The sequence below is a fragment of the Pan paniscus genome, chromosome 2 (genome assembly GCF_029289425.2).
Source record: "Pan paniscus chromosome 2, NHGRI_mPanPan1-v2.0_pri, whole genome shotgun sequence".
Taxonomy (NCBI): Eukaryota; Metazoa; Chordata; class Mammalia; order Primates; family Hominidae; genus Pan; species Pan paniscus.
The window spans coordinates 48,227,746-48,241,970 of NC_085926.1; the positions used below are offsets into that span (position 1 = coordinate 48,227,746).

Below are 14,225 nucleotides of genomic sequence, written 5' to 3' on the forward strand. Positions count from 1 at the left end.
AGGGACCAGTGACTTTCGAGGATGTGGCTGTGCTTTTCACTGAGGCAGAGTGGAAGAGACTGAGCCTTGAGCAGAGGAACCTATACAAAGAAGTGATGCTGGAAAATCTCAGGAATCTGGTCTCGTTGGGTAAGGACATGTTCTCTTCCTTCATTTTTCCATTCAAGTATTTACTGACCATATTCAGTGTGCCAGCCAATGTTTTAATCTCTTAGAACATATCAGTGAATAGAATAATAAAGCATTTCTTCTCTCGTGGAGCTTATATTCTAGTATAGGTAGACTGACAATATACAATAAGCAGCATATATAGGTAAATTATATATGTCAAAGGATAATAAGTGCTACATAGCTAAAAAAAATATGTATAAGATATATATAAATATAAGTAGAGCAGATTAAGGGAGATCTGAAGTGCCGGGTGTGGAGGCAACTGGCTGAACTTTTAAATTGCATGATCAAGGTAGGCCTCTATGAGGAAGTACATTTGAGCAAAGGCTTGAAGGAGGTGAGGAGGTTGGATACGTGGGTCAGGTGGGAAACTGCTCCAGACAAGGGGAAAGCAGTGCCAAGGCCCTGGAGGCAGGAGCATATCTAGTCCTTTGGAGGAAAAGCAAGGAGGCCAAGGTGGTTGGAGTACAGAGAACAAGGAGGAGAATAGTAAGAGGTGCCTTCTATGACCTAGAAGTTGGAAATGTTTAACATTTAAGGTATAAATCTATCAGTTTGATGTTTTATAGATTACTGGATATCATACATCATGTTTTTATTCACTTATTTAAAAACTAAAACTGATTACTAGGTTAGCAAATACAAAATTATTCTCGATATTCCTGAGTTCTTGATGAGAGTCAGATTTTCAAAGTTCCTCACATTTCTCTCAGCATCTTTCTCAAGGTTTGTCTTCATCTGGCATAGCTATGAATTAAATAGTTCTGATTTGTTCTCTTTGCATCTGCTTAGACCTATTTTGCACTGCTTTAATCTAATTTGAATTGGCCTCATTTCAATCCTAGTTGCCTATTTCTGTTTCAGTGTAGATTCATCCATTTAAGTTAGCTTTCAATTGGCCAATCTGATTTGGTCTTGTTTCATCTGGTCTTGTTACTCTTTATCTTTTTGCTCATACATTTTGTTGATTCTGAAGAATATGTTAAAATTGCCTTAAAATAATCTGATTCAAATTAATCTTGACCCTGAAACTTTGGATCTCACTGTATCCATTTCAGGTGTTAAACTGTTTTCATCCTTGATCCGTCTTTCCCTTTCTCTCTACATCACTTTTTCTCTTATTGCTGAATTATTTAAAGCAAATCTCAAATATCATGACATACCACTCCTTTATATCACAGTGCAACTCCAATAAATAAGGACATTTTATTTTATTTATTTTTTTTGAGATGGAGTTTCATTCTCATTGCCCAAGCTGGAGTGCAGTGGTGCGATCTTGGCTCACTGCAACCTTTACCTTCTGGGTTCAAGTGATTCTCCTGCCTCAGCCTCCCGAGTAGCTGGGATTACAGGCGCGCACCACCACAGCCGGCTAATTTTTTGTATTTTTAGTAGAAACGGGGTTTCACCATGTTAGCCAGTCTGGTCTCGAACTCCTGACCTCAGGTGATCTGCCCGCCTCAGCCTCCCAAAATACTAGGATTACAGGTATGAGCCACTGTGCCCGGCTTCACATTTTCTTATATAACCACAGTATCATGATCAGAACTCACAAAGTTATCAGTAGTGCTTCAGTATCATCCAACACCTAGTCCATGTTCAAATTTACCTGATCATCTCAAAAAAGTTTTTTTGCAAATTTGAATCGGGATTCAGATGAGATCCACACATTCCATCTTCTAAAAACTTCTCTTAATTTATATCAATTCCTTCTCTCTCTCCTTGTTTTTTTCTTCCCTGTAGCCCACGGATTTGTTTGTAATGTTCTGACTCTAGAATATAAATCTATTTTAGATAATATCATAATTTTTGCATGGTAGGTTGTAAATCAAGAGAAAATAGTTTTGAGCTTTACCAAGAGGTGTTCACCAATATGAAAAAAAAATACATCACTCATGGCAGTGCTGGTTGTGGTGTTTGAGTAACCGCTTGCGTAGCACACTTAGGTCTGTCACCACTAGAACACATGTAGTCATCAATAAGGCATATCCATGTGTGTCTGCATTTGTAGCTATCATGTCCACAATGATCTTCCTGTAAGCACTTGATTGCTCTGGTATGTCTCATAATGTAGCCTTGTCAAGAGATTACATATTGAAATGAATATTTTTATTGTAAATTACTTTCTTTTTTTCTTTTTTTTTGAGACGGAGTTTTGCTCTTGTTGCCCAGGCTGGAGTGCAATGGTGCAATCTCGGCTCACTGCAACCTCTGCCTCCCTGGTTCAAGTGATTCTCCTGCCTCAGCCTCCTGAGTAGCTGGGATTACAGGCACGTGCCGCCACGCCCAGCAAATTTTTTTATTTTTAGTGGAGACAGGATTTCACCATGTTGGTCAGGCTGGTCTCAAACTACTGACCTCAGATGATCCGCCTGCCTCGGCCTCCCAAAGTGTTGGGATTACAGGCGTGAGCCGCCATGCCCGGCTCCTTTCTTTTTTATGTTTCGGATAGGGCATTACATTATTAAAACATTCTGCAGCTGGGTGCGGTGGCTCATGCCTGTAATCCCAGCACTTTGGGAGGCCAAGGCGGGCAGATCATGAGGTCAGGAGTTCAAGACAAGCCTGGCCAACATGGTGTAACTTTGCCTCTACTAAAAATACAAAACAAAAACAAAAACAAAAAAACAGCCCGGCATGGTGATGTGCACCTGTAATCCCAGCTACGCAGGAGGCTGAGGGAGGAGAATCGCTTGAACCCAGGAGGCGGAGGTTGCAGTGAGCTGAAATTGCGCCACTGCACTCCAACCTGGGCAACAGAGCAAGACTCCATCTTGGAGAGAAGAAAAACACAAAACATTATGAGTACATTTAATTAAATATGAATTTTGTTTCAGGACAGTAAGTGAGATGTTACAAAATATAGGTTATAAAAAGGAGGCTTTTGTTCTGACAGTATTAGAGAACATCTTCTGCCTAACCCTCTAGTCCTTTTTTAATTAACTTGGCTCCTATCACTCATTTACTCAAAAGTATGTATTGACTATTAAACACTGGGTCTAGTTCTGCATTCTTAGAATATACCAGTGATATGTATGGGAGAAGGGTGCTGTAGACATAGAAACCAGCCAGCGTACATCATCAGGATGGGAGGACAGTGTGGCTCAGATGGAGCAAATGAAGGCTGGAGAATAGGTTGAGTCAAAGAAGCAATAGGTGGAACCCAGTGGGCCCTCTAAGCAGCTTGGCTTTTACTCTGAACATTATGGACTTTATTTTTTTTAAGTTGAAGGGTCTTGTTTATTAGAAATGTAGAATAAAGAAGGAAGAGGCCGGGCATGGTGGCTCACACGTGTAATCCCAGCACACTGGGAGGCCGAGGCAGGCGGATCATGAGGTCAGGTTTTCGAGACTGGCATGACCAACATGGTGAAACCCTGTCCCTACTAAAAATACAAAAGTTAGCTGGGCGAGGTGGCATGTGCCTGTAATCCCAGCTACTCAGGAGGCTGAGGCAGGAGAATCACTTGAACTTGGGAGGCAGAAGTTGCAATGAGGCAAGATCGCACCACTGCACTCCAGCCTGGGTGACAGAGCAAGACTATGTCTAAAAAAAAATAAAAAGGCCGGGCGCGGTGGCTCACACCTGTAATCCTTGCTCTTTGGGAGGCTGAGGCGGGTGGATTGCCTGAGCTCAGGAGTTCGAGACCAGCCTGGGCAACATGGTGAAACCCCGTCACTACTAAAAATACAAAAATTAGCTGGGCATGGTGGCACACGCCTGTAGTCCCAGCTACTTGGGAGGCTGAGGCAAAAGAATTGCTTGAACCTGGGAAGCAGAGGTTGCAGTGAGCCAGGATCACGCCACTGCACTGCAGCCTGGGCAATGGAGACTCTGTCTCAAATAAATAAATAAATAAAATGAAATAAGAGAAAGAATTGGCTTTAGTCACTCACTCCCATTCCATTCTTCTGTTCCTGCTTCTAGGGCAGAACTCTGTGGTTCCAGGGCTTAGTTTCTTTTGGATGGATGGGGGTCCAGTTGGCTTTAATATTTATTTATTTATTTTAAATTTTTTTGAGACAGAGTCTTGTTCTGTCACCCAGGCTGGAATGCGATGGTGTGATCCTGGCTCACTGCAACCTCCGCCTCCTGGGTTCAAGTGATTGTCCTGCCTCAGCCTCCCGAGTAGCTGGGATTACAGGCACCCGCCACCATGCCCTGCTAATTTTTGTATCTTTAGTAGAGATGAGGTTTCGCCATATTTGCCAGGCTGGTCTTGAACTCCTGACCTCATGTGATCCACCCACCTTGGCCTCCCAAAGTGCTGGGATTACAGGCATGAGCCACTGTGCCCGGCCTTTTTTTTTTTTTTTTTTTTTTGGAGACAGAGTTTCACTCTTGTGGCCCAGGCTGGAGTGCAATGGTGGGATCTCGGCTCACTGCAACCTCCACCTCCTGGAATTGAAGCAATTCTCCTGCCTCAGCCTCCTGAGTAGCTGGGATTACAGGCCGGTGCCACCATGACCGATTAATTTTTGTATTTTTAGTAGAGACGGGGTTTCAGTATGTTGGCCAGGCTGGTTTCGAACTCCTGATCTCAGGTGATCCCGCCCTCATTGTTCTCCCAAAGTGCTGGGATTACAAGTGTGAGTCACTGTGCTGGCCAGAAGAATTTTAACCAAATGTGTAGACCCATGGATTCATTCCATCCTATGCAGAGTCCTGGTCTTCCATATTTAATTAGCACAAATGCCATAAAACTGCCTTCCTACTATTTAGTAGTTCTCCCTGTGAACTATTCACTAAAGTTTCTTTACTATTCATTCCCTTGCCTGACGATTAAATAAACTCAAAATTTTTATTTATTTATTCACTTGTATTAAGTTCTGATGGTCTTTATTACCTGAATTTGGATTCTAAGCTCTATTATTATTATTATTATCCTTAATAATAATAATAGACCCCATAATAAATATCACTCACTATGGGCCCAGCATTGCGCTTTGTGCTCTGTAGGGCTTTACATAAAGACCAAATGTAATGCTGGTATTATTTCATAGATCGGGAAATTGAAGTTTAGAAGGATTAGTAACTTTGTGTCCACAGTCATAAAGTAAGAAAAGACAAGACAGGGTTCAGGATGCCAAAATATGTGTTCCTAAATACTCTAAATACACCACAAATAACTCTGAACTTTTTAAAGGTCTATGTTCTATAAATAATGAGATCCTTGCTACTTTGACTAGGCCTTTGAAGAAAAGAAGCCAGTGAGAATTAAGCCCCCTGACATAGATGCAATACCTCTTGGGAAAGCTAACCACCTTTGGCCTTTGAACTACATCTAGGGCCAGGAGTGTTCCAGGCTTTGACTACTCTAGGCTTGCAAAGCTGCCATCCAGACATCCTGATCATCAGATTCCCAGACACCCAGCCCAACTGCTCCAACTCTCTCAGGACAGGAAGAGGGAATGAGGACTAGCTAAGCTATGCTGCTCCAGAGGAGCTACTGAAACCAGGACCCCCATCCATCCAGAAGAAATGAAGCCCTGGAATCATAGAGTGCTGCCCTAGAATCAGGAATCGAAGAATGTGGTGGTGGGAGTGGGTGACTAAAGCCAAATAGGGCCGGGCGCCGTGGCTCACGCCTGTAATCCCAGCACTTCGGGAGGCCAACCAAGGCGGGCAGATTGCCTGAGCTCAGGCCTTCAAGACTAGCCTGGGCAACATGGTGAACGCCGTCACAAAAAAGTTCCTGATGTTTCCCATGATTAGATTCAGATTATACACTGCACTCCATTTTTACTTATTACATATTTTACTTTAATCCAAAAAAACCCACAGCCGAATCTATTCTATATATTATCGCAACAGAGAATCTTCCAAGTAGGCATCCAGACATCCTCAGTGCTGTAAATATCTACAATTATACTAAAATTATCCTCTACCATAATCACATAATACCATAAGCATTTGTTTCCACTGAGAGAACAGTCTTTATGACCTATACGGGAATGCTCTTTGTGACTTTTCCTTTGAGAAGAAAGGATGGATTGAGATAGGAGTCACTTAGTCTCGATGTCCCCCAATGTAGAATGCAGTACAGAATAGTATTGAAGAATGTGCATAGGAAGCCTTCATTTGAGTTTCCCCACTCATAAGTAGATATTTACTAGAGGAAGATTACATGCCAAGTTCTACCAGAAGTGAGGATTCATCAGTGGAGAAGACAGGCACAACTGACTTAAAGAAGGCTGGCTCTTGGTCCTCCAATCCAAGATCTGCTCTTCCCTGTTTTCCACAAGTCGGCAAATACAGTAATGTTACCATTTAGCTGCACTTTCCTAAGAAATATCAAAATTAAATTGCAACTGTTTCTAACCAGCTGAAGATAACAAACAACCATGAACTTTTTGTAATCCAGGAGGCCAGACCCTTTATCAGCCTAACTGAAGACCCTTGCCTAACTAATAAATAGAAGAATTTTTTTTTTTTTTTTTTTTTGAGACGGAGTCTCACTCTGTCGCCAGGCTGGAGTACAGTGGCATGATCTTGGCTCACTGCAACCTCTGCCTCCCGGGTTCAAGTGATTCTCCTGTCTCAGCCTCCCGAGTAGCTGGGACTACAGGCGCCCGTCACTCCACCCAGCTAATTTTTGTATTTTTAGTAGAGACAGGGTTTCACCATGTTGGGCAGTATGGTCTCAATCTCTTGACCTCGTGATCTGCCCGCCTCCGCCTCCCAAAGTGCTGGGATTACAGGCGTGAGCCACTGTGCCCAGCCCTTTGTATTATTCATATTCTTGCAACTTTTCTGTATATTTGAAATGATTTCCAAATCAAAAGTTTGAAGAGGTTGAATGAAAATATAGGTCCTGCACAGCACATCTTGGGGAGAAAGACTTTAATCATTGAGAATGATTAATGGGCCAGGTCTTATCATAAAACAAGAGCCCAGTCAGCCCTTCCTATGACTCTTCTGACTGGAAACTTTCTTTCTTCAGCAGAATCAAAGCCAGAAGTCCATACCTGCCCTTGTTGCCCTCTGGCCTTTGGCAGTCCGCAATTCCTCAACCAAGATGAGCTACACAATCATCCTATTCCAGGTTTCCATGCAGGAAATCAACTCCACCCAGGAAATCCCTGCCCAGAGGATCAGCCACAGTCACAACGTCCTTCTGATAAAAATCACAGGGGGGCTGAAGCAGAAGATCAACGAGTGGAAGGAGGCGTCAGACCCTTGTTTTGGAGTACAAATGAGAGGGGGGCTTTAGTGGGTTTCTCTAGCCTGTTCCAGAGACCACCAATAAGCTCTTGGGGAGGCAACAGAATATTAGAGATACAACTCAGTCCAGCCCAGAATGCAAGCTCTGAGGAAGTAGACAGAATTTCCAAGAGGGCAGAAACCCCAGGGTTTGGAGCAGTCAGGTTTGGGGAGTGTGCACTAGCTTTTAACCAGAAGTCAAACCTGTTCAGACAGAAGGCAGTCACAGCAGAAAAATCTTCAGACAAAAGGCAGTCACAGGTGTGCAGGGAGTGTGGGCGAGGCTTTAGCAGGAAGTCACAGCTCATCATACACCAGAGGACACACACAGGAGAAAAGCCTTATGTCTGCGGAGAGTGTGGGCGAGGCTTTATAGTTGAGTCAGTCCTCCGCAACCACCTGAGTACACACTCCGGGGAGAAACCTTATGTGTGCAGCCATTGTGGGCGAGGCTTTAGCTGCAAGCCATACCTCATCAGACATCAGAGGACACACACAAGGGAGAAGTCATTTATGTGCACAGTGTGTGGGCGAGGCTTTCGTGAAAAGTCAGAGCTCATTAAGCACCAGAGAATTCACACGGGGGATAAGCCTTATGTGTGCAGGGATTGTGGCCGAGGCTTTGTAAGGAGATCATGTCTCAACGCACACCAGAGGATACATTCAGATGAGAAGCCTTTTGTTTGCAGAGAGTGTGGGCGAGGCTTTCGTGCTAAATCAACTCTCCTCCTACACCAGTGGACACATTCAGAGGTGAAACCTCATGTGTGTGAGGAGTGTGGGCATGGATTTAGCCAGAAGTCGTCGCTCAAATCACATCGGAGAACACACTCAGGGGAGAAGCCTTATGTGTGTGGGGAATGTGGGCGGGGATTTAGCCGGAGGATAGTCCTCAATGGACACTGGAGGACACACACGGGAGAGAAGCCTTACACGTGCTTTGAGTGTGGGCGAAACTTTAGCCTCAAGTCCGCTCTTAGTGTACATCAGAGGATACACTCTGGGGAGAAGCCTTATGCATGCACGGAGTGTGGGCAAGGCTTTATCACGAAATCACAGCTCATCAGACACCAGAGGACACACACAGGAGAAAAGCCTTATGTCTGCGGAGAGTGTGGGCGAGGCTTTATAGCTCAGTCAACCCTCCACTACCACCGGAGTACACACTCCAAGGAAAAACCTTATGTGTGCAGCCAGTGTGGGCGAGGCTTTTGTGATAAATCAACTCTCCTCGCACACGAGCAGACACATTCAGGGGAGAAGCCTTATGTGTGTGGGGAATGTGGACGGGGATTTGGCCGGAAGATACTCCTCAACAGACACTGGAGGACACACACAGGAGAGAAACCTTACGCGTGCATCGAGTGTGGGCGAAACTTTAGCCACAAGTCCACTCTCAGCTTACATCAGAGGATACACTCGGGGGAGAAGCCTTATGCATGCGTGGAGTGTGGGCGAAGCTTTAGGAGAAAGTCACAGCTCATCATACACCAGAAGATACACTCGGGGAAAAGCTTTAGAGGTGCAAGGAGTGAGGATGTGATTTTAGCAACAAGTCAGCCATCAGCCACACCAGCGGAAATGCTTAGGGAGAAGCCTTGTTTGTAAGGTAATGTGGACAGAGCTGTACGTGGACATCATTACTTGTCACGTGTCAGAGGACACACTCGGGAGAAACCTTCATGGAGTGAGAGTAAGGTGTTGGCTGGAAGTGGCCCCTTAAGAGATACTTGGAGTCAAATCTATCCACTGTACGCCCACCCCACTCTTGTTCTAAGAGCTTTGGGGACAGTCTTTTGACCCCTTACATTCCTTTAGATGTGAAGATGACAGAGATCTAACTTCTGAGAGCAGAGGTGTCAAGTGATGGTCCCCTTGGAGGAATGGTCTTTGCATCTGACTACTTCCTTCTTCAACTGTGTTCTTCCATTAGCTTCCATGACACTCTCCTGCTTTATTTTTTTCTACATCTCTAGCCTTTGCTGTTTCCTCTCCTACCCCACCTTTAGATTTTACTCAGAGTTCAGTCTCCAGCCCTACAATCTGAGGGACACCTTTACCAGGTCCCCTTCCTAACCCTCCAAATCCAAGATTCTTTAACCACACTCTAAAAGTTCTTCAGACTCAGGACTTAAACATAGCCACGCCACCTTGGCCTTCAATGACAGGGATCTAGCAATGCCGCATCATCAGCCTTCCAATACCAGGTTTAAGGGTTTTTTAAACACAGCTCCTCTTAAATCCTCCAATCTCAGTACCCAGTGTTTTAGCCATGCTTGGGTGGCTAAATTACGTCCAGGAATGGTGCCAGGGCCTTTAGCCATTTGTCTCTCCTCACACTCCAGGGCCCATATGGCCCAGGTTCTGACAGTTTGCCTTACTCCCTTGGCCTGGGGCTAGCCCTACCTGATACCCTGTGTCAATGAGTGTACCTTGGAGAGCTATCCACTCAGGCCCCAGTGCCTCTATTTGCTAAGGGACTCTGCCACAGAAAAGAAGGGGAGAGATGTTCATGTAACCTCAAAATACTTAGGCTTGGTTTTGATGCTAGAGAGGAAGAAGGACTTGGAGAGAGAGAAGGAATGGCTGGTCCAGAGGCTTTTGTCCACTCCCTCTCACTGGAAGTGGTTGATCTCCAGGGAATCCCCAAGGTTAGCCTGCTTAGGGGAAGGGCTAGGGGTACCTGGAATGTAGGATCTCCCCCCTGACTGGCCTACCACCCTAATGTGTCCGGAATTGGTGGGTTCTTGGTCTTGCTGACTTCAAGAATGAAGCCGTGGACCCTCACGGTGAGTGTTACAATTCTTAAACATGGTGTGTCTGGAGTTTGTTCCTTCTGATGTTCGGATGTGTCCAGAGTTTCTAACTTCTGGTGGGTTTGTGGTCTCGCTTCAGGAGTGAAGCTGCAGACCTTAGCGGTGTTACGGCTCTTAAAGGCGGCGCATCTGGAGTTGTTAGTTCCTTCCGGTGGGTTCGTGGTCTTGCTGGCTTCAGGAGTGAAGCTGCGGACCTTTGCGGTGAGTGTTACAGCTCTTAAAGGTGGCGCGGACCCAAAGAGTGACCAGCAGGAAGATTTATTGTGAAGAGTGAAAAAACAAAGCTTCCACAGCATGGAAGGGGACCTGAGTGGCTTGCCGCTGCTGGCTCGGGTGGCCTGCTTTTATCCCCTTATCCGGCCCCACCCACATCCTGCTGATTGGTCCATTTTACAGAGAGCATATTGGTCCGTTTTGACAGTGTGCTGATTGGTGCATTTACAATCCCTGAGCTAGACACAGAGTGCTGATTGGTGCATTTACAAGCCTCTAGCTAGACATAAAAATTTTCCAAGTCCCCACTAGATTAGCTAGACACAGAGCACCGATGGGTGCGTTTACAAACCTTTAGCTAGACACAGTGCTGATTGGTGCGTTTACAATCCTTTAGCTAGACACAAGTTCTCCAAGTCCCCGCTAGATTAGCTAGACACAGAGCACTGATTGGTGCGTTTACAAACCTTGAGCTAGACACAGAGTGCTGATTGGTGCATTTACAATCCTCTAGCTAGACATAAAAGTTTTCCAAGTCCCCACCAGGTTAGTTAGATACAGAGTGCTGATTGGTGCATCCACAAACCCCGAGCTAGACAGAGAGTGCTGCTTGGCGCATATACAATCCTCCAGCTAGACATAAAAGTTCTCCAAGACCCCACCCAACTCAGGAGCCCAGTTGACTTCCGCTAGTGGATCCCGCACTGGGGCTGTGGGTGGAGCTGCCTGCTAGTCCTGCGCCTCACGCCTGCACACCTCAGCCCTTGGGCGGTCAATGGGACGGGCAGCGCCTGTCGGGGAGTCTCGGGCTGCATGCGAGCCCATGGCGGTCGGGGGTGGCTTGGGCATGGCAGGCCGCAGGTCCCGAGCCCTGCCCCATGGGGAGGCGGCTGAGGCCCGGTGAGAATTCAAGTGCGGCGTGGACAGGCTGTCAGTGCTGAGGGACCCGGTGCACCCTCTGCAGCTGCTGGCCCGGGTGCTAAGCCCCTTAATGCCTGGGGCCTGTGGTGCCAGCCGGCCGCTCCGAGTGTGGGGGCCCCCGAGCCTGCGCCCACCCGGAACTCATGCTGGCCTGCGAGCCCCATGTGCAGCCCTGGTTCCCGCCTGCGCCTCTCCCTCCACACCTCTCTGCCAGCCAAGGGAGCTGGCTCCGGCCTTGACCAACCCAGAGAGGGGCTCCCACAGTGCAGCGGCTGGCTAAAGGGCTCCTCAAGCGTGGCCAGAGCGGACGCTGAGGCTGGGGAGGCGCTGAGAGTGAGCGAGGGCTGCTAACACGTTGTCACCTCTCACTAATGCTGCCCCTTTCCCATGGCCTGAGCTAAAAGCCATAGAAAGTGTGTGTATGTGTGTGTGTTTAGGGGTTGCTGGGCAGGGGAAGGGTGGGACACCATCATTCCACAAGACCTCGAAGTTACTCCTCCCATAGAAAAATGAAAGTGGAAAAATTAGTGATCATACATCTACTTTAAACATGAGAGGGAGAAAAAAGTGTTCATTTTCTATTAAAATCCATGTAGGCACTGTCGAGACACCACACAGATCTGGTCCGGCAAGAGGACTGTCAGGTCCAGGCAGTCATAGGAAGAGATTGTAAGCTGCAGTAAATCTGAGTCTCTCTTCAAAGGGTTTAGCCTGCTAACTTCCTTATCCTTGTTCTCAAATTCAACTTTCTTGTTCTTCCTTACCCCTAGTTACTGTAAACAGCCTACCCCATTCTCGTCAGCTTTAATCAATAATTCACATCTGTTCCCTTGGTTACCTGTACCCATTGTTCCCCCGAAACTGCACGCCTCACACTCCACCTCTGTAACTCATGTCCCCCTCCCCTTCTATATTTAGGAAAATATGTACAAGTGGCCAATTGGGTCAGCTCAGATTGTGCAGTCTGACCCCAGCCCATGGGGGAATGACACAGAGATAGGGACTGTGTTACGGATAAAAATCCCCTGGTCTCCTTTGTTCTCTGTGCTCTTGTGATCTTGATTGACACAAGTGGCACCGTTCTGCAGAAGTAAATTACCTTGCTGAGAGAAATTAAACTTTTGCCTGAGTGCTGGTTTTACTTCATGGCACTGAGCATTTCATCCTAGAGCATTTTATATCCAACAATTCTGGGGGCTCGTCTGGGATTCCCATTCTCCTTTGGGAAGGGGTCTTCAGTCACCCTACCCAGGGGAGACACTTCCCACTGCCCTGTTGCGGTGGCCTCAGGGATGGGAGATCGAGACCCACCTGTTGTGACGAATAAACCTGGACTCTCAGCAACGCGGAGAAGAGAGACTTGCAATACTGCGGCGAGCAGGTAAACTGCACAGACCAAGGTAGAAAACGTCGCAGGGGCAACAAATTACTTCTTTAGTGGTTTTGCGGGGGTTGGGGCATTCTGGAGGTTGAAAGTGCATGAATGGTAACAAGCACTACTGCTGTGTGGAGTGAGACCAATCTGCAGTTCCGTGGTCATCTCATATGGCTTAGGGCAGCCCTTTGGGGGTCCCATCAGGGGTTGATACTGACTCGCCATGAATGCTAAAAGTGACCTGGAACATTCCCTCAAGGGAAGCGGCCAGAGCGGACAGTGAAAGAAGGGTGCAAGGAATCTCCAGCAGGTGGAGCTAAAGGATAGGCGAATTGTGCCTTAGCAAAGCTTCCAGTGAAGGACAGGCAAGAGACCCCTAATACGAGGGGTTGAGCCAGAAGGAACCCCCCAAATAGGCAGGAGATCCCTAATATGAGGGGTTGAGCCACAGCAAGCCCCCACTAGGCAAGAGATTCCTAATACGAGGGATTGAGCCTAGCCAGGACCCAGTATGGTAAATAATACAAGCAAAAAAGATAAAGTTAGCAACAAAGATATACCACTGATAGTCCCCAAGGTCTCAAAGATATACCACCTGATAGCCCCTTAGGTCTCACGCTAAAAGGTTGGAAAGATAACAAGAGAACTAAACATAAGACAAAGGAACAAATGATAAAATATTGCTGTTCTATTTGGTCTCAAAGACCTATCCTCAGTCCCTCAATCTTCTGGCCAAAGTTTGGGTCGACTAAGGATATACTGTATCAACTTTTAATTCAACATGTAAGTAATAAAAGCCCAGTTTCTCAAGAAGAACTGAACTATGCTCTTTGTTGGAAGCAAAGACCTGTCCTCCCTTTTCCCTTATGCACCTGCCCCTGCTGTAGAACCAGTGAGAGAAGGGGGGATCCTGGCAAAGAGAACAGCACATGGGATCCCCTAGACCATCCTCCACCTAATACCCCTAGTCCCCCTCCTAATACACCCAACCCTTCCCCTCAGGCCCAGCCTAAGTCCCCCTCCCCGGAAAAACTCCAAGCTCCTAATTCGCCAGGTCGCTTTTGCTGGGCTAGTAACATCAAGGATCCACCGCAACATGTCTGCATCGTCCCTCCCATAGTACGCCCCAGCGGCAGGCAAAGCCCATGCTCCTGCCCCCCGGCTGGTCCAACATCCCAGCACCATATTGACGGCGGCTCTGCAAGACCCATGGGCCAGGCCCCAGCCTATGCCCCAAGCAGACTACATTATGGGATATCTGCCTTACTTTTGCCAAGGCCAAGTAATATGGGGCCTCAGCCGCAGCTCCAAGCACCTAGGCATCCCTGCGGCTAAGTCTCCTGAGCAAGTGGTAAATAATCTTTCAGCTGATATATCCGCTAGCATTTATTGTGGTCAGGCCAGTGTTAAAAGTAAAAATATCCACCAGAAAAGAACTTTGATTCTTTAAAGTCGCTTTGTTGTTGTTGTTGTTGTTGTTGTTGTTTGAGACGGAGTCTCACTCTGTCGCCCAGGCTGGAGTGCA

The 14,225-nt window shown here is 46.7% G+C and overlaps 1 protein-coding gene across 3 annotated transcripts in view; it reads left to right on the forward strand.

Annotated features, from left to right (window-relative positions):
- The window catches only part of ZNF589 (zinc finger protein 589), a 32,281-nt gene extending 19,838 nt beyond the window's left edge, over window positions 1–12,443 (forward strand). Inside the window, exons 3-5 of one of the 3 annotated variants that reach the window (XR_010111427.1) lie at window positions 3–129; window positions 7,116–10,164; window positions 10,271–12,443. Coding sequence is in view for 2 of the 3 variants with exons in the window: in XM_003818422.5 (XP_003818470.1) it covers window positions 3–129; window positions 7,116–8,983 (1,995 nt within the window). In the remaining variant the exon portion in view is untranslated. Of the gene's footprint in view, window positions 1–2; window positions 130–7,115 lie in introns of all 3 variants that reach the window. The other 2 variants (XM_008971730.4, XM_003818422.5) reach the window with 2 other exon arrangements.
- The last annotated feature ends 1,782 nt before the right edge of the window (window positions 12,444–14,225 follow it).